We start from the raw sequence: 18,398 nt of genomic DNA on the forward strand, positions 1-18,398 counted from the left end.
CAGCTGGTCAGAACGCTCTCGATTGTGCCACTGTAGAATGTGGTGAGAACGGTGGGGGGCAGGCTTGCCTTCTTCAGCCCCTGAAAAAAGAGGAGACGCTACTGCACCTTCTTGACCATGGATGTGGTGTTAAATGACCAAGTAAGGTTAGCTGTCAGGTGCACACCAAGGAATTTGGCACTCTTTAACAGCACCCTCAATGGGCAGTAAGAGGGTAGACAGCATGGGCTTTCCTGAAGTCAACAATCTTTTCTTTTGTCTTGTCCAGATTAATAGACAGATTGTTGTACTTGCATCAGTCCACCAATCATTGTATTTCAATTATGACTGCAAGGAAGATTTTATTTTTCTAAAGACTTTGCCTTTTTTTTTTTTGTGTACATGTCGATAGGTAAAAGACTATAATCCTGAGAAGTATATAGAGGCCACTTGCCTGACATTTTAAATAAAGAGGCTAGGAATTTCTCCAAGAGCTGTCATAAGACATTAGAGTTTATAAGGCCTCCCTCAACCAGGAAGCCAACTGCTTGGAGTTGGAAAATATAACTCTGGAGTCACAGAAAACAGGACACTGGCCCACTGATAAACAACTCTCTGTCTAGGGATGGTCAGTCTGGTGTCCACTGCTGCTGGAATAGACAACAGCTTCCTCTCACAGTTTTTAAATGTTTAGGAAATGGATGGAGTTGGTAATCAACTTCACCTTCCAGCCTATTAAGGATACTGATCCACATATTTCAGAATTTATTATTAGCATTCTCTCTAACCCTTTTTTGGTGTAACTCAATATCTTTCTTTAGCTGATGTGTCCTGCCAATACTGCAAAACCAAAACATGATGGATTATTCTAATGAAATTTGATTGATGGCCAAGAAATGAGAAATGTCCATCTAAATAAAGAGACAGGCATGTGGTGTTCACAAAGACTTTAGTTTGTAACCAAATCTACAGATTTGTGTAAACTGGTTTAGTAAAATATTTACATGTGATGCTGAGTTGTGCTTTTACCATTTCTTTACAGAGCTGAACAAGTACAAACGTTATGAAATTGTGATGTCTGCTTACAACATCATCGGGGAGAGTCCTTCTAGTTCTCCTGTGGAAGTCTTTGTCGGAGAAGCAGGTATGAATATTAAAATACTATGGGATTGTCTTTCAACAGATGTTGTGACTTTATTGGGGACAGAAGCTACAACTACCAGCACTATGAACTGTATAGATACAAAATGGGCTCAAGCAGGACATGGTAAGGTTGACAATTTAAGAAGAAAATCTCTCTAATATAAAAGAAAATCTTGAGACGAGACTATTGCCAAGAGATTTTTCAAGTCCCGCCCTCTCAACCATTTTCAACCATGCCCACGGTCCTCTCACCTGTCATTCGTGTGAATGCTTTTGTCAGACACACTTCCTGCACTCTCAGCTCTTAATAAATGTTACTGTTTTCCTCACTTTAAGTTCCTAATAAAAGAAGACTTATTATGTCCAAATCTTATTGAAGAATTTTATCCCCAGGGTTATCAACAGAAGAAATGAGTACACGGGTAATCCTAGCACTGAGAAGTGGCGAAGTCAAACAAATTAACGTGAAAATTGTTGATCGGTTACATGGCAAACTGGTTGAATGTGTATCAATAGACTATGCTCAACTGTTAACCCCGTCTGGTCTTCCACCAGCCAAATTACTGTTGAAAGAAGGATGTATTGTAATGTTTTTGCATAATTTATGTCTGAGTGATGGGCTATGCAATAGGACAAGACTAGTTGTATTCAAAACTAGTCGAAAAATTCTGACATGTAAAATTTTAACAGTAGTACATCTTCCACGGATATCATTAGATACCAAAGTAGATCTTGATATGTCATCGTATTAAAACGTTTACCGAAGACAATTAACAAATCACAGAGACAAACATTCAAAAAAGTCAGTTTATTTATTAGAGAGAAAGAAATTATATTCACTCGGGGTTGGTGAGCGAAGCGAGCAGGGGGCAGAGCCCCCTAGTAATCTAAATTTTTACGTTCATTGCACTAGACCAGGCACATTTTACTAGCAAATAAGAGACACTTTCTTTGCTATTTATGTACTCAGCGGCTGAACTCCTTCCACATGCAACGTATATTCGGCATCACTTGAAGAAATAAGCTCACCAAGAACACAGTGCTAGAGAGGGAAGGCACCACCTAGATTTTCAGATTTTCTCAAGCACAGAAATATGCACTGGCTGGGTCATGTTTCATGCATGGCCAAAGACCGAATATCGAAGGATCTCCTCTTTGAAGAACTGGCATCCGGCAAGAGGCCAAGAAGAAGACTCCAGACGCGCTACAAGAATGTCTGCAAGTATAACCTCAAGGCTCTCGATATCGACACTGGTAGTTGACATTTGGTCACCTCAGACAGGAGTGCATGGAAGCAGGAGATGATGAATGGTCTCTCGATGTATGAGACCAAAGTGATGCTGACAGCTGATGATAACAGAGCCCACAGTAGGTCCTATGCCCAAGATGTTTGAAATTTGTCAGTGTTCTTCTGTACTTGGTGTGGCAAAGTTGCCTGCTTTCCTTAGCACTGTGTTGTTGGTGTTTCTCCAAGTGATATCAAATATACACGACATTTGGAAGGAGCTGTACCACATTTCACACTGGCAATTTGTTCTGTGCCCAAGCATGTTTGTTCACATTGTAACCCCGCAAAGTCTAGTTTTTTTGACTAGTGTGATCGCTCTGTGCTGGGTCAACTGTACCATGCCCTGGCCCACTTGGAAGAGGTGGGCCCAAGCTGTTTTGATCACTAGTGCGATCACTAAACGTACCCGAGCACGGAAAACAGCCATGATGATGTCAGTGATGCAACATGTCAGATTCTCATTTCATTCAATACCATTTCAGTTAAAAACTGGTTTTTATTCTCACCTTACACATGAACGTGAATTGTAGTTGGCAAGAAAAGCTGCACATTCTTCCCTTAACATCATTTGTCTTCTCGTACGTGCAGCATGATTAACAGACCAACGTTGCACTTACACACTCAATAAATCTGTAAGACGGCAGGGTGTTATCCTGCCTTAGACCACTCCAAAACAACTACAAAATAAGGAAAATCATTTTGCCATGCATGTTGTTTATTCCATGTTCAAATCATGTTTTGGCTTTACACAAAGTTGCATAGCCATGACGAAACCGTACCCGGGTACAGAATGTTAAAGCGCAGTGTGAACGCTGGCCAACAAGAGAGTAGGGAGGGGGGACAGCCACGCTTGGGCACAATATGGAACAGATGTGCCTAGTTTAAGTACACTCTAAGCCTCGTTGGGGAACAGAAATGTGCTCAGCATGCAGGCGATATAAACGTCCTTGATGTTCTCCATGACCTTGTTGTTGTCAGTCTTGAAAAGGTTGTAGTTGCCTTTCTGATGTCCTTGTTGATCCTGTTCTTGAGTGACAGGTTGTCCAGTATCATTGAGCCCAGGTATGTAAACTCATGGACGACTTCCAACTTGTAGTTGTCAATGAGTTCATGTACCCAGAACCAACTGTACTCATTGTGAATGGTCATTTCAACTTAAGTGTCAATAAGTTAAGCCCTCATTTTTAAAAGGTTTGAGTAAGACACTGTATCTGGTAGAGGGTATGTAGAGGCCAGCAGTCTGAGTGGGCCTTCTACCAGCTCCCTCATGCTCCCTATTGAATTCATCCACCACAAAGACATCCTCACCAAGGCATCCCATGCTTGATGACTTCACTCGCACTCTCTATCTGAACAGTTAACAATCAATAAATTCCTTTCAGCACACAAAAAACAAAATAAGAAAGTGTCAAGCTTTCCCAAATGGAGGTCAGAGTGAGTGAATTACCTTGATGCAATTGCAGTAGCAACTCCTTGTGCAAACAAACCTTAAAACTAAAGCATTTAGATTTTTTGGAATTTGGCTAGGAGGATGGGGGGCAGATAAGCCAGCAGTTTATGTTGTGTGTGAAAAAGTGGAGCTGTCACCGCAGCTCGCCAGCAGCCCTGAATCAAGATGACAGGTATAAACTGCATCTCTTCCTCTGTCAGATGGCCTGGCTTGTGATTAAACTGAAAGAAACTCCTCATTTCCTCAGTGACAGGACTGAGGCACATTAAAAAATATCCCTGAATATATTGAAGATGGCTTCTGATGGGTAATAAATCCCACCTGATGCTAGTGTGCAGCAAGTGCAATGTGCTAGGGGGCCTCAACCCGAGCCGCTCCTGACTTTCACGGCCTGCGACCACTGACAGTGACTGCATACCTTCTGTAAAAATTAGTAGCTGTGATGAACCTTTCCTGACTGAGACTCACTCGCTTAAGCAGCGTAGGCAGCTGTTAGCAATTCCTCTTGGTCTTTTTTTCTTCTATTTTGGGATTCTGCTCCTGGGAATCTTTTTATTACTGTCAAATGGCATCATTTATATGTTTCTATGCACACAGAGCTGACAAGTGTTCCTTATTTACTTGGTGCGGGTGCAACACCATTCTGTGAATGACTATACTCCTCAGGTTGGAAGTTAACTCTTGGGCGTTAGCCAAAAAATAAACTTTCATCAGCAGGCTTTTTGCCATTCCAGTGAGTTGCCCCTAATCCTGACCTCCATATTTCACACTGACCAAACAACAGAATTTTCCTGCAGTGTAATCATAATTCAGAATATTCCTAAATTGTGATGTCAAGCTGTTATCCTGGAGGGCCTCAATGGCTGTGGGTTTTCGTTAAACCCATTTTGCTAACTACTTAATAATTACTGCTGCTGATGGAACAAACATCTTAGGCCTTAACTTTAATTAACTCGCTTCTAATAGTCAACATTCTTAATTGTTTCTTTGTTCCTGCAGCCACACAAAAGGGGTCAGTTGCAGTGTGCTGTCAGTTTAGGATGATTTGTGCTGATCTGGTCTTAATTTGTATTTATGGTAACAAGACTAACGTTTGGTTTAGCGCTCTTGCATTGTGCCCCAAAGCTTCAAACAAGCAGCGAACCATAAGACTAAGAGCAGTTGCAGTGTGCTTCTTGGAGTCGGAGAAGGGGAACAAAGCTGCATACTAACTTAGACCACGTCATGAGAAGTTTTTAAGGGACTCAGTACAGTGGGAAATGTTGCAAAATGAATTCCACATGCATCACACAACAACAACAAAATTTGTTAATTTAGCACATTTTCATACAAAAATGTAGCTCAAAGTGCTTTACAAGATGACAAAGAGAAAATTACAAGACAAGAAAAAAAATTAAGATTAGGCAATAATATTAAAGAACAACAAAACAAGGTAAGGTCAGGTGACCGGAAGGAGAAAAATAAAACCTCCAGTTAGGCTGGAGAAAAACAAAAGCAAAATCTGCAGGGATTCCAAGGCCAAAAGACCACCCAATCTGCACCAATGTTCTACCAGACGGTTGTGGCGAATGCCCTCTTCTACGCAGTGGTGTGCTGGGGTGGCAGCATAAAGATGAAAGACGCCTCACGCCTGGACAAACTTGTTAAGAAGGCAGGCTCTATTGTAGGAGTAAAGTTGGACAGTTTAACATCTGTGGCAGAGCGACGGGCACTAAGCAAACTCCTGTCAATCATGAAGAATCCACTGCATCCACTTAACAGGATCATCTCCAGGCAGAGGAGCAGCTTCAGTGACAGACTTTTGTCACCGTCCTGCTCCACTGACAGACTGAGGAGATCGTTCCTCCCCCACACTATGCGACTCTTCAATTCCACCCGGGGGAGTAAATGCGAACATTAATTTTATTTAAATTTTTTCATTTTATTACTATTTAATTTAATATTGTTTCTTTGTATCAGTATACTGCTGCTGGATTATGTGAATTTCCCCTTGGGATTAATAAAGTATCTATCTATCTATCTATCTATCTATCTATCTATCTATCTATCTATCTATCTATCTATCACTGAGCATTCCACCTAACATAAATGCACTTAAGTCAAATCTCTTAGTTTTCAGGCTTTACATGATAGAATTTGATGAAGTTGCTCTCATCATTTCAGGGGGCTGTATGGTGCTTTGATCAGGTGGTGGAGTTGCAGAAGAACCCGAAAAGACAGAAGAGAATGGTAGAGATTAGTACATACTGTATAGCAGTTACTCGAAAAATATATGATAATTCTATACCAATATAATCTACTAGAAACACAGTTGGAAATTAGTTACGAAAAAGCCAAATTAAAATAATGGGTTTTTAGCAGTTTTTTTTAAATGTTCCACAGTATTAGCCTGTGTGACAGATAGCGGGCACTCTCGTCCTCTTGAACCCTTGGACAATATGCCTGACACGAGATAAAAGTCCAAATTATTCATTTATTTGAACTAAACAGTGCACAAAGCACCATCCTCTCCACAATACTCATTAATAAACACAATACAATCAATAATCAATTCTCCACTCTCCCAGACGCGTTGCCACCCTTCCACCCAGCTCAGCTCCTCGTCTGGGGATTTCCCACAGTTCTTTATAGTCCTTGACCCGGAAGTGTTTCCCATCCTTTCATCCATGTGACTCCTTATCACTTCCAGGTCAGATAAAAAGTCCTCTTCTTCATCCCGGACGTGCTTCCGGGGTGTAGGGCAAGTAGTCGCTGTTCCTCCCTGCAGCATCTTCTAGTGGCTGTAGAGGAAAACTCCAATGTCCATTATTCCCTGCTGGCATTCAGGGCACCTTCACGCTGCAGGGAGGGCTCCACCTGGCAGCATGGGGGTATTGGCTGGGATGATCGGCCAGCCATATATCACACCTGGTAAATTTCTTTTGCTAAAGTATTGCAGATTTTAGGTGTATATCAGCAAAAGGCCGCTTTACCATTTCTTTTAGGCTTGGCTCTTGGAATTATAAGCAGACCTCTTTTCAAAAATCTAAGGTTACAACTTGGAGTGCAGGGGGACAGGCATTCCATAGTATAGGATGGAGAAGGATTCTTTAAGGCTTTATAAATCAGTAACATTTTAAAGTCAATTCTGAACAACACAGCTAAACAATACAATGACGCTAAAACTGATTTCAAACAATTGATGTCTTTCTTAGGAGTGCATTACAGGACTATCTTAATGTATGGGCACAATGGGCACTGGCCGGGGGCCCCAGGAGCACAGGGGCCCATGATGTTTCTGATGTCTATGCATGTTTCGCTTCAAAACAGGGGCCCCTGCACACTACTTTGCCTGGGGGCCTATGATCCTATTTAGACAGCCCTGAATTATTACAGTAATCTAGTCAACTAAAAACAAAAGCATGAATTCATTTTTCAGCATGTTGTAAAATTATAAGAGATCTAACTTTTGTTATATTCCTTAAGTGAAACACACAGACAGGCATACAAACAGGCAGGCTGTGATGGACAAGAAAAATCACAAACATGGTATTAAAAAATCTGGTATTTTATATTTATATTTGAGTTGAAGTATAACATGATACTAAATGAAATATATTTAACTAAAGATAAGCAATGCATGTAAATATTTATGTTGATTAGAGAAATACAGATCCCACACAGCAAGTACCGCTGTCAATGGCACAGTCAATAGATTCTGATAAATTCAGAAGGAACTGCACCAGCTGTTCCTTCACTGTCCCTGGCTCTTCTTGGGTAGCCATTGTCTGTCCATCCATCCACTGCTTATCCAAGGTTGGGTCGCGGGGGCAGCAGCCTAAGCAGGGAAGCCCAGACCTCCCGCTCCCCAGCCACCTCCTCCAGCTCCTCTGGGAGGACCCCGAGGCGTTCCCAGGCCAGCCGGGAGATATAATCCCTTCAGTGTGTCCTGCGTCTGCCCCGTGGCCTTCTCCCAGTGCGACATACCCGGAACTACCCAGAGTGGCGTCCAGGGGGCATTCTGACCAGATACCCGAACAACCTCAACTGACTCCTCTCAATGCGGAGGAGCAGCGACTCTACTCCGATTCTCTCCCAGATGACTGAACTCCTCGCCTTATCTCTAAGTCCAGCCACCCTGAGGAGAAAACTCATTTTGGCCGCTTTTATACGTGATCTTGCTCTTTCGGTCACTACCCAAAGCTCGTGGCCATAGGTAAGGGTAGGAACATAGATCAACTGGTAAATCGACACTCTCGCGTTTTGGCTCAGCTCTCTCTTCACAACGACGGACCGTCGCATTACTGTGGATGCCACACCGATCCGTCTATCAACCTCATCTGTCTGATGCCCTGTAATTGTCTTTCCAGCTCCTCCTTTCGATGCTTCAATAAATATTTTTAGGTGTGCAGTGCTGCTCAGCCACCGGTTTTTAAAGGGTATATTCAAAGATGCTGCCAGTATCTCCTAATTCTCTATTCCAGTGGTTCCCAACCTTTTCTATGCCCCTAAAAAATGTTTGATTTCTGTTCGCACCCCCTACAAAAGTAATGTCACATTTGAAGATGAAAAAAATCACATTTCTAATTTTTGAACCACAAATTGAAGCACTAACAGTACTGCGGGTGAACAAATTGAACTCCAAAAAAGAAGCTTTTAACTCATGCATAACATTTAAATATAAATTGACTGATAGGAAAAGCCGTAGCTAATGTGGCCCTCCAAGATCCGAGTTTAACATGCCAGTCATAAATGTACATTCCAAGTGCTAACCTGCTCGTGTCCCTTTTTACAGTGAGCACTATAACAATGTGCTTCTCAGCATAAAAGTGTTTTATATAGTGTCTGTCATAGTGAGCACTTCTACAGAACAACTGACAGTAAAAGGAGTGTAACAATTCAGGTGCTCGTTTATAGTGAACACCGTTTCAAATCTCTGGAAGTGCAGACAGTGTGGCAGTTCGGAGTCTAATTTATAGTGTTACAACGATGCTTGACAAGACAAGCAGCATAAAAAATAATTTACTCTTTATAGAACCTTTCACAGTGAGCCAAACCCTACCCTGATTTGCATTTCAAAGCAAACTGCAGTATAGATCTTTATTTTATAGCACCTTTCACGGTGAGCCATTCTGAAAAGCATTTTACATAAAGTCGGTGCAGTCTTTGTTTTGTGACATTTTTCATGTTGACAGAATAGCAAGCTGTCCTGAATAGATGCCAGAGTGAGTAAAATTTTTAAAACTAAGTTTTGGTGCAATTTGTCTTTCAAACATTACATTTCATTCAGTGTTTTCTTCAAAGCATCTATTACTCAAAATTGTTTTTGAAGCCAAATAAAAAGTAATTTAAGCCTTATGTTTTATAGCATCTCTTATGCTAAGGAATATCACAAAAAAAACTGTATATAATGCAAAACCTCACTCTCTATAGTACCTCCAAAGTGTCCACTGGTGTGCATGAATGTGGGTCCTTCGGTGGACTGACACTCATTACAGAGCTGACCCAATGTCTCTAGGCTGTGCTCGGCCTACAATGTGCTGGAAACCACTGACGGGGAGCTGGAGGGACGAGGGGATTGATCTCTCATAGATAATTAAGCACAATTATAATTAGCTTTTCAAAGCAAACAGCATTACAAATCAGTCATTTTTATAGCACATTTGACAGGGAGTGTATTTTACAGGGGACACACACACCCATAAATATGGGTTCTTTAATCTAGAGCCTAAAATAAAAATAAAATAAAACAAAACAAAACATGCAGATATTCAAGAAGAAAAGCACATAGATTTTAAAGCTGGTTCAACTTACAAACTGCTGTATAGACAAATAGCATATGACAGGGTCAATAAAGCCCCTCATTACGACCATTTTACAGCAAGATGCTCTGCTAACTGTATGCATGCAAGTTTCTTGTCAGCTGCTGAGTTGTCTTAGCTCTTCATCTCTGCCCAGGTGGCTTGGTTTGGAGGAGAGGTCCAAAGTCTGTTTGAATTGATGACTTCCAGCAAGACAACAGTCGAGTGCCAACTCCTGAAGTCACATCGGGTAGAAGCAGCAGGGTGCTGTAGTCTCCCCTCTTTATTTTCTTACTTAAATATTATTTGCAACATTTTTTGGGCACCAGGGGGCACTCCAGCTCACCAAACCCCCAACACAAACAGGAACAGACTCAAGTGTAATTGGGAAACTGAAATATCCGGCATTGCCCTTGAGGAAAATAAAGGTTTTTTTTTTATTGTTTAAGAAAAATATAATAAAAAAAAACACAACTTTAAAAATAAAAATAAACAAACAATGAAGACTCGCTAATGTGCTTGTCTTGTGGTCTTGTATGCATGTTATCATCCAGTTGACACTTGGAACTGGCAGACTCTACACATCGGGCCCCGACTTCCGAACTGAGTTCTTACCATTAGCTTCCTTCGTCTGTTATGTAGCGTAAGCCGTCATTAAACAAAACTAAGTTATTTCTCCTATGTGATTTCTTACCGCCATATTACTAAGGGAGGGGTATCGCCTTTTTATATCATATCTATATAGTTTTGGGTTATGTAACAATTACAAAAGAACTCATTTTTAGGGAGCTAATGCCCCCTGTTGGATACAATAGTGAGTCAAACCCTACCCCGATTAACATTTCAAAGCAAACTGCAATATAGATGTTTTTATAGCACCTTTCACAGTGAACCAATCTGAAAAGTATTTCACATAAAGTTTGTGTAATCTTAGTTTTGTATTATACCTCCACATGCCAAAATAAATGCACAAACAATGCAAAAAACACAAATGTCTTCATTTAACACAAGAGCCCAAAGTAAAGCAAACTAAACACTTGCAAAGTGCATGTAAGTTAAATTTACACAAATATCCATGATACTTGTCAAAGAAAAGATTTTTAAATATTTGATATCTCTTGTCCTATGTGTACGTTCGGCACCTTTCCTCAGTATCCCTGCATGTCGGAACCTTCTTTGATCTGTGCAAGTTCCCACGAAGCCTGCTGGGAAGGCGACTCCCAGCATGCCTGCTACACTTTTACTCCTCCTCGTACTTGAGCCGCACTTCCTCTTTTGATCGTGTTAAATTTTTTAAATAGCCATGTTACCTGCCAAAGAAAAGTTTTTAAATATTACTATTACTATTACTTATTATGAATGTACGATCTTTATCTTAAATCCTTTCTGACCACTAAAGGACATGTTGATGTCTATTATGTCGAGATGGTACTGTTATGCATATGAAGAAAAGAAAATACAGGTAGCTAAGTACACGCAGGTAGCTAACAGCCTGGAGGCTAACTCTGCACATCCATTATCTCACGTAGCAGGCTTATTTGTCTTACATTTGTGCTAATCATGATAGTGATGCCATCTCTCTGCGACAGTAAAAAAAGCACAAACCTATACATTGCTAGAATGTTCATACATCTGTGCTTAGCTTGCCTCTCCTCCTTTTCCTTTTGTGGTATTGAGTGCCTGATGGCTTTTCCCTTTTCCTTTTGAAACACACCTCAATAAGTCCTCATCCTCTGATCACTACTTGCTCTGCAAGGTATTTCTTTGGGAAGGGTGTGTCACACCAAACTAACCTAACAGCGGCTTTGATCCTTTTTCCTATCCCTTCACATCGTGTACCTATTCTGTACTGGCGATAGCATTCTTTAGAGTGCAAGGAGGAGATCGGGATCGACAAGCACTATCAGATAAAGCAAAATCACCTTGCCAGATCTGTCCACAGAGTAACTGTATCACCACTCAAATCTTACCATTCCAACACCATGCTGCTTCACTGTGAATTAAGTGAAATGAAAATTAAAAAATATCTATAAAATTTATACCAATTATTTTGTTACTAGCTGTGTCGTGGTGTAAAATCTACATAATCAATGTAGACCTCATTGTTAACGTCTGCTGTGCACCATACAATGTGTATGTCTCTGTTACATGCCATTTGGTATGGGATTTGTAAAAGCTGTGTTCATGTGTGCGATGCGCCATCTGAAGAAATGACAAATACAATGCATGCGTATTACTAAAATGTTTGTGAGCCCTACTTTTTGGAATGACAGAGACATACAGTAGCAAACAGACAGACAGATATCTCTCTTTTTATTAAGAGACAAAGTAATTTTGCATTCTGTTACACTAAAACTTAACAAATTTAATATGTAAATCGGAGAAAGAGTTTACCTTCAAGTTCTTTTTTTTTTTAATCTTATACTATTCCATGTATTAGGAATTTGTTAGTTTTCGCATACATCTTGGGGTCAGAGCACAGGGTCAGCCATTGTACAGCACCCCTGGAGCAATTGAAGGATAAGGGCACAGCAGAGTAGGATCTCTTTTGGCAGTAACAGGGATTTGAACCAGCAACCCTCTAGATACCAGTGCAGATCCATAGCCTCAGAGCCACCACTCCGCCTCTTAATTTCATATGTGCTTGTCATTATTACATGGAGAGCTTTGGAGCACCACCAAAACAAGTAGCTTAAACTGAAATCATCACTGCAAGGCTGATTTTAACCAGCACAGCAAAGAGTTTAGCAGCCAGCTTTATTTGTAGGAGGTTCTGGTCTGGACAGCCATGTGGTGTGTTTTTTTTTTTCCTCCTCTCTCTTGATTTTCTGCTGTCATCTCAGGTCCCCTGCCTGCCTTTTTTTCCACATGTTAAGTCTCTTCAGCCTGTCAAGTAGAGAGACGAGTGTATCCGGCGACCTTGCGCTTGGCAGGTGCACATTTTTCACTCGGTCCTGTCCGCCTAATGTTCTTCAAGTTGTTTAGGAGTATAGGGCACCCTGTCTTTCCCCAGCAGGTCTGGCGACGCTCACTTGGCACTTTGCAGACGCTCCTTTTTTGACGTGCGTGAACTGATGGCTGTCCTTTGGCTGACAGGGTGAATTTCTCACGTCCAGTAAACAAGGAGCAAGCTGATGAAGTTGTAAATGTCTGCTGTGTGGAGGGTTTGCCATTGTCTCATACCCCACTCCCACTGAGAATTGTTTCAGCATTTTGTCCCATCTCATTTTATTAGACTTTGCCTGAAAGAAGATAGATAGATAGATAGATAGATAGATAGATAGATAGATAGATAGATAGATAGATAGATAGATAGATAGATAGATAGATAGATAGATAGATAGATAGATACTTTATTAATCCCAAGGGGAAATTCACATACTCCAACAGCAGAATACTGATAAAAAAAATAATAAATTAAAGAGTGATAAAAATGTAGGTTAAACAGACAGTAACTTTGCATAATGTTAATGTTTACCCCCCCGGGTGGAATTAAAGAGTCACATAGTGTGGGGGAGGAACGATCTCCTCAGTCTGTCAGTGGAGCAGGATGGTGACAGCAGTCTGTTGCTGAAGCTGCTCCTCTGTCTGGAGATGATCCTGTTCAGTGGATGCAATGGATTCTCCATGATTGACAGGAGCCTGCTCAGTGCCCGTCACTCTGCCACGGATGTCAAACTGTCCAGCTCCATGCCTACAATAGAGCCTGCCTTCCTCACCAGTTTGTCCAGGCGTGAGATGTCCTTCTTCTTTATGCTGCCTCCCCAGCACACCACCACATAGAAGAGGGCGCTCACCACAACCGTCTGGTAGAACATCTGCAGCATCTTATTGCAGATGTTGAAGGACGCCAGCCTTCTAAGGAAGTATAGTCGGCTCTGTCCTTTCTTGCGCAGAGCATCAGTATTGGCAGTCCAGTCCAATTTATCATCCAGCTGCACTCCCCGGTATTTATAGGTCTGCACCCTCTGCACACAGTCACCTCTGATGATCACGGAGTCCATGAGGGGCCTGGGCCTCCTAAAATCCACCACCAGCTCCTTGGTTTTTCTGGTGTTCAGGTGTAAGTGGTTTGAGTCACACCATTTAACAAAGTCCTTGATTAGGTTCCTATACTCCTCATACTGCCCACTCCTGATGCAGCCCACGATAGCAGTGTTGTCAGTGAACTTTTTCACGTGACAGGACTCTGAGTTGTATTGGAAGTCTGATGTATATGTGCTGAACAGGACCAGAGACTGTGTTGCTGACTACAATGTCAGACCTGCAGATCCCGAGACGCACATACTGAGGTCTGTCTGTACGATAGTCCACGATCCATGCCACCAGGTATGAATCTACTCCCATCTCTGTCAGCTTGTCCCTAAGGAGCCGAGTTTGGATGGTGTTGAAGGCACTAGAGAAGTCCAGAAACATAATTCTTACAGCACCACTGCCTCTGTCCAAGTGGGAGAGGTATCAGTGTAGCATATAGATGATGGCATCCTCCGCTCCCACCTTCTCCTGGTATGCGAACTGCAGATGGTCGAGGGCGTGATGGACCTGTGGCCTCAGGTGGTGAAGCAGCAGCTGCTCCATGGTCTTCATCACATGTGACTCCTTTATCCTTTGTCTATTCTGTTACTAAAACTGTGAAGGCACTATATGAAAATGAACTGAAGATTAAACCATAAATGTGACATCACATGTGACATGAGGGCGACAAGAGCATGAGCACGGTCCACTTCAGAGTCTTCTTCATGTAGCTCATTCCCACTATTTCCGTTGATAATTAAATGTGTGCTATGCATATCCTAATTAGCAGCAGGCTTGTCAATAATGGAGTGGCTGGTGTCATTTGTCAAGACTGTAATGAGCAGATTGCAGACTTCATTTGGATGCCATGTTGTTCATCTTTATGGAGTTCCATTCAGAGATGGTATGGGTTTTATATTCAGTTCATCTTTATAAAACATCATGACAGAATTTATGGTTTAATCTTCAGTTCATTTTCATATAGTGCCTTCACAGTTTTAGTAACAGAATAGACAAAGGATAAAGGAGTCCCTGCTACCATACAGCTTGGCTGAGCTTTTAATGTTTTGCTGGGATGAAATTGTAAGAAAAGTGAGGATCTAATAGTTAAATACATTCATGCCCAAGACACCAGTTCTGATCCATTATTTTATGACATTTAAACATAGCGCATACAGGATGCATATACATAACAAACACTAAATACACCCCTATTTCCATTCAAATTAATAATCCAATTCCATTCTCAGATCTTACAACTGTCTCTCTTAAGTGGCAACCGTGCTGCCACAGGATCTTCTTAATCAGTCAGCACGCTATCCAAGATAGGAAACTTTTACAGCTCATCAGTTTTCCCCATCCTGGAAACAAATCCTCTTCCCAATGATCTCCAAGATCTTCCGATACAGTAATCCCAAACTCTACCATGTCGAGCAATTTACCCATCTCCAATGTAGTTTTAATATCCATGGTAATCCCATGCTTTGGTGTTTTTTTTTTTGTTTTGTTTTTTTACCTGTATCACCTACCTTTTTTTTAAGCCAGTACCAAGGCCCATATTTTCAGCAATAAAAACTTTAGGGACTTTCAAAACCCAACAATGTTATTTTAGAAGAATTAAGTGGATTTGACTGGTGAGCTTTGTTGGGCTGAATGGCCTGTTCTTGTCTAAATTATTCAAATATAATATGGTGGACTCTAGTGCTGTATCAGTGCATGCTCCCAACCTACAGTCTAAAAGACAAATCGTTAAGGGTCCCATTTTCCCAAGACAAAAACCTGCCTAAACACCTTAAATCTTAGGCTTTGTGGTACAGCCAGTCCACAGCTCAAATGAAAAGGCCAGTTTTCAAATAAATAATCGCTGCACTCGCGGCTTATAGAGGGGGCATGTTAATGTGGCCAGAGCGGTTCTGCGACACTACGTAATTATCCATATCACTAACTGATGCCGAGAGCTGCTAATCGCCACATCAGTGCCACGTCCCTATAATAGATAGGAGAAGCACAAGTGAGGAGTGGAAGAATGGTGATTGAAAGGTTAGAGGAAGTGAAAGAAGACGCTGGAAGCGAAGAAGTCTGTCCGTGTGTCGGTCCGTGCGTGAGAGCGCGAGTGAGCAGGCAGGTTCGCTGATCAGAGAAGGCAGCTGGGAAGTGAGCCCTAGTTGGACGTTTGTCCGACACCTGGGGGACAGCACGAGGTGGTCACTCCTGCTGAGCACTTTGGAAGATCAGGAGTGACCGGAAGGTGTTTGGCTAACCGCATAAGGTAGCGGGAGTTAGGAGGTTTGGGAGGTGGAAGCCCCAGTGTGAGCGCCATGGTCGCTGGGAAACCCAAGTCAGTCTGGAGAGGCCTACAGAGCCAGGGACTACAAGGCTACAGACTAGAACAAGAAGGTCAACTGCAGGTAAAGCGATTCCCCTGGTGCATGGCCCGAAAGGGAGTAGCAGGGGAGCCGCCAGCAGAAGAAGGCACCAAGCTTTGTTTTTAAAGGATTGCTCCCAGCTATTGTTTTAACTTTGCTTTTAATGGAAATATTTATTGGATTTTAACCTCCACTGTTTCATCCAGTTTTTAGTGGATTATTTATTTATTTAACATATTGAAGCACTGCACTATTTATTTGAACACTGTTTGTTTTTGTTTTAATAAAAGCACTCTTGCACCTTTCTGCGCATTCCCCTTACTTCGTTGATGTCCTTACTGTCCAGCTCACCCAGTTACATTACAGACGGTGTCGGGTTCGAGAGGCTCCTTAAAAGGAACTAGGGGCCATGGAGAAGAACCCGCATTGTCACAGGCTTAAATTTTTAACAGGAACCACTGGAGAACACTGAAAAATTTCCATATGTAGTTCATTACATGTTTTAATTTCTTTAAAGCCACGTTTCCCAACCTTTTTTCTGTGGTGGCACACTTTCTGTAACCAAAAGCATCCCAAGGCACACCACTATTTTACTAACCACAAACTCGTATCTCATACACGCACTCGACTCTATGATGGGCCAGGACTATTGGAGAAGCCGATGAAAAAGCAAGATCAGTGTTCGCAGACACAGCACTTAGTGAGCACTTTCCTGGCACCTTCCCGGCTGCTTTGTGCATATGTACGCCACGCCATATGTACGCCACTCTCTGCTTCAGAGGCAACTTGTACAGTATGCCCGCTATCCACTGGCCCTGAGAGACTTGCTGGCAATCACACACCCAGGCAGATGGATTCTAGAAGCCAGGAGACCTGTCCGAAGTGCTCTGAGTGTTGTGTCAGCATCATAGCAATTGCAGAGCTGCTTTTATGCAACAACAAGAACAACAACAACATCATTTATTTCTATAGTACATTTTCATACAAGTGATGTAGCTCAAAGTGCTTTACAGGATGAAGAAAGAGAAAAAAAGACAAAATATAAGAATCAAATTAGGCAATACTAATTAACATAGAATAATAGTAATGTCAGATGGCCAGGGAGGACAGACAAAACAAAATAACATTCCAGGCGGCTGGAGAAAAAAAAAATCTGCAGGGGTTCTGAGGCCACGAGACCACCCAGCCCCCTCTAGGCATTCTACCTAACATACATTACATAAATGTACAGTATAAATAAATCCTAAAGGATAAATCAGTCCTCATGGTTTTTTAGGCATCTCGTGTAAGAATTTGTTGATGATAGTCATGAGGACCTCTGGCCTTCAATCCATCAATGCTGGGACTGCACGGTGCTTTGATGAGGTGGTGGTGGCACAGATCACCACCACAGAAAATCGGAAAAAGAGCAGCAGAGAAAGCAGGTGTTAGCACGGATTTTGGAGCCACGAAAAAAATATATTTAAATGCATATACAGAGTGTCAGGGTTACACTAAAATGAAGCTCTGAGAAAGCCATGCTAAAATAAAGAGTTTTTAGCAGTTTTTTAAAGTGCTCCACCGTATCAACCTGGCGAATTCCTATTGGCAGCCTATTCCAGATTTTAGGTGCATATCAGCAGAAGGCAGCCTCACCACTTCTTTAAGTTCAAGTTAAGTATAAGTTTTAAGTTCTTTTAAGTGTCAGCTTCTCCAGGTAGTCCTGTCCTCCTCAGACAGGTTTCAACCTCCTGTGGAGTTTGTCCCTCTCAGGTTCAGACCCAAGTGTGCTACACTATTATTTTCACGGCACACCTGGGTAGCTCTCACTGTGCACCACTTTGCCATGGCACACTGATTGAAAAACACTGCTTTAAAGCTTTGCAAAAATGATAAATTGTAAACCAGCACAGATACGAAGTCAAAAATAATAGGCCATGGTGCAAGGACCATATATTTTATATATTACAGGACATACACCAAAATCGCCAATGTAGTGGAAAAACTTCAGAAAATAACCTCTGAGAGCTTGTAGTTCTTATTTAAAGTGTAAGCCAGCTGGTTGTCTTTAGTGTGCAGTTAGCACTGTCAGGGGCAAGAGTCCCGATTTATATAGGAGTCATTCGTATTGTGGGTAGCCTTGGGTCAGTCATTTCTTCTCATCTTCTGCAGCTTAAAGTCCATTAAAGGGAATTATCTGAAGGTGAAACTGATGCTCTGGACAAGACCAGGGTCATATGATAATGGACTGACAAATTCTTGGGATGGATTCACTTAAAACTTTGATGGAGATTTCTGCATTCTGAGTTTCTATATACACCTCTGATGCCCTTCAGAGATGTTGTTCCTTTTAGCAAAGGATGACTCTTTTGGAGAATCAAACCAATGCACATGTCCTT

General features: G+C 41.7%; 1 protein-coding gene across 4 annotated transcripts in view; it reads left to right on the forward strand.

Annotated features, from left to right (window-relative positions):
• sdk1a (sidekick cell adhesion molecule 1a) overlaps positions 1 to 18,398 on the forward strand; it is a 1,556,037-nt gene that overhangs the window by 1,464,487 nt on the left and 73,152 nt on the right. For all 4 annotated transcript variants that reach the window (XM_039774120.1, XM_039774121.1, XM_039774122.1 and 1 more), the window contains one exon: positions 1,022 to 1,123. In XM_039774120.1, the coding sequence (XP_039630054.1) occupies positions 1,022 to 1,123 (102 nt within the window). The remainder of the gene's footprint in view (positions 1 to 1,021; positions 1,124 to 18,398) is intronic.

Source organism: Polypterus senegalus, chromosome 13 (assembly GCF_016835505.1).
Source record: "Polypterus senegalus isolate Bchr_013 chromosome 13, ASM1683550v1, whole genome shotgun sequence".
NCBI lineage: Eukaryota > Metazoa > Chordata > Cladistia > Polypteriformes > Polypteridae > Polypterus > Polypterus senegalus.